The 977-nt window shown below is 50.3% G+C and overlaps 1 protein-coding gene across 1 annotated transcript; it reads left to right on the forward strand.

The window, feature by feature from the left end:
- Positions 1 to 558: 558 nt before the first annotated feature.
- Positions 559 to 777, forward strand: LOC146873683 (uncharacterized). The gene has a single exon (XM_085669671.1). The coding sequence runs from the start codon at positions 559 to 561 to the stop codon at positions 775 to 777; it is 219 nt and encodes a 72-aa protein (XP_085525797.1).
- Positions 778 to 977: the final 200 nt, after the last annotated feature.

Consider the following 977-nt stretch of genomic DNA (forward strand, 5'->3'; position numbering starts at 1 on the left):
CAAGGCATAAAAGAAGCATTTTCTACGGGATCCCGAAACCACCAGCCACCCCGACCTAATTCATGATGAGCCCACCAACTTCCTGGCATGATGCCCACGGTTAAAAACCACCGACATGTCAAGATCCAAATTCGAATCTGTTCCTGGTCCTGGTCAGATACCACTGTGTTCGCGCCGGCGCTCCAACAAAGAGGCGAAGTAGTGGTATCTTTCTGTTCATTACGAACGACACGCTTCGCCTGCTCCCCCCCCGTGTCCACTAGCGCTCCTGTCCAGAGCGAAGAGAAGGCGAAAAAGCGCCGCCAAAGCAGCATGAGCAGGCTTCTATTGCTACGCAACAAGAGAGCTGGATAGCATTTTGCGACCACATGTTTGAATTTTTTGGTAAAAAGCTCGCTTGTTATACGGGATCCGACGCATCCAGCAGAGCGAAGCAGCGTTCCCTTCTTTTCGGCGGCATCCTTCCGCATTGGCGGCGAGTGGAGTGCCACAATCCCATTCATCATTTTTGATCTACATAATCCAAATCCCATAGCACTGGCGACGTCTCCGGCATAAATGCAAGGAGGATGTATAGCTGATATAGGATCTTGTGGAACAGGATTTGATTCTGCAAGCGGTTCGGTACGAACGAAGAAATTTCGAACAAAAGGATCGGAACTCGCTGATAGGAAAGGAGAGAAAAACAAAGCAATGCCAAGAGCTCCGTCAATCCGCTGTTCATCGATAGACGAAGCTCTCTCTTTATCATCTCGTGCCAGATGCAACAAAGGATGAGTCCTTCTTTTTCCTTCTCGCGAACCACGGGAGCGCCTAGCACCCAGAGGAGCTAAGCTAATTTTCCTTTCAGGGTAAAGCGGCGCATAAAAAAGGGCTGGCCCGTCAAACGTCCGGTTCCTTCGCGAACGAAGTTCAGAATCAACAAGGGTTCGTAGAACGAAGGGAGTGTACAACTGGGGCGCAGCCCCACTTTTTTG

Source organism: Vigna unguiculata, unplaced genomic scaffold (assembly GCF_037176805.1).
Source record: "Vigna unguiculata cultivar grain cowpea cultivar isolate G323 ecotype 2 unplaced genomic scaffold, ASM3717680v1 ptg000404l, whole genome shotgun sequence".
Taxonomy (NCBI): Eukaryota; Viridiplantae; Streptophyta; class Magnoliopsida; order Fabales; family Fabaceae; genus Vigna; species Vigna unguiculata.

Coding starts and splice junctions, on each gene's coding strand:
- LOC146873683 (XM_085669671.1), top strand. CDS start 559: ATGCAAGGAGGATGTATAGCTGATATAGGATCTTGTGGAACAGGATTT.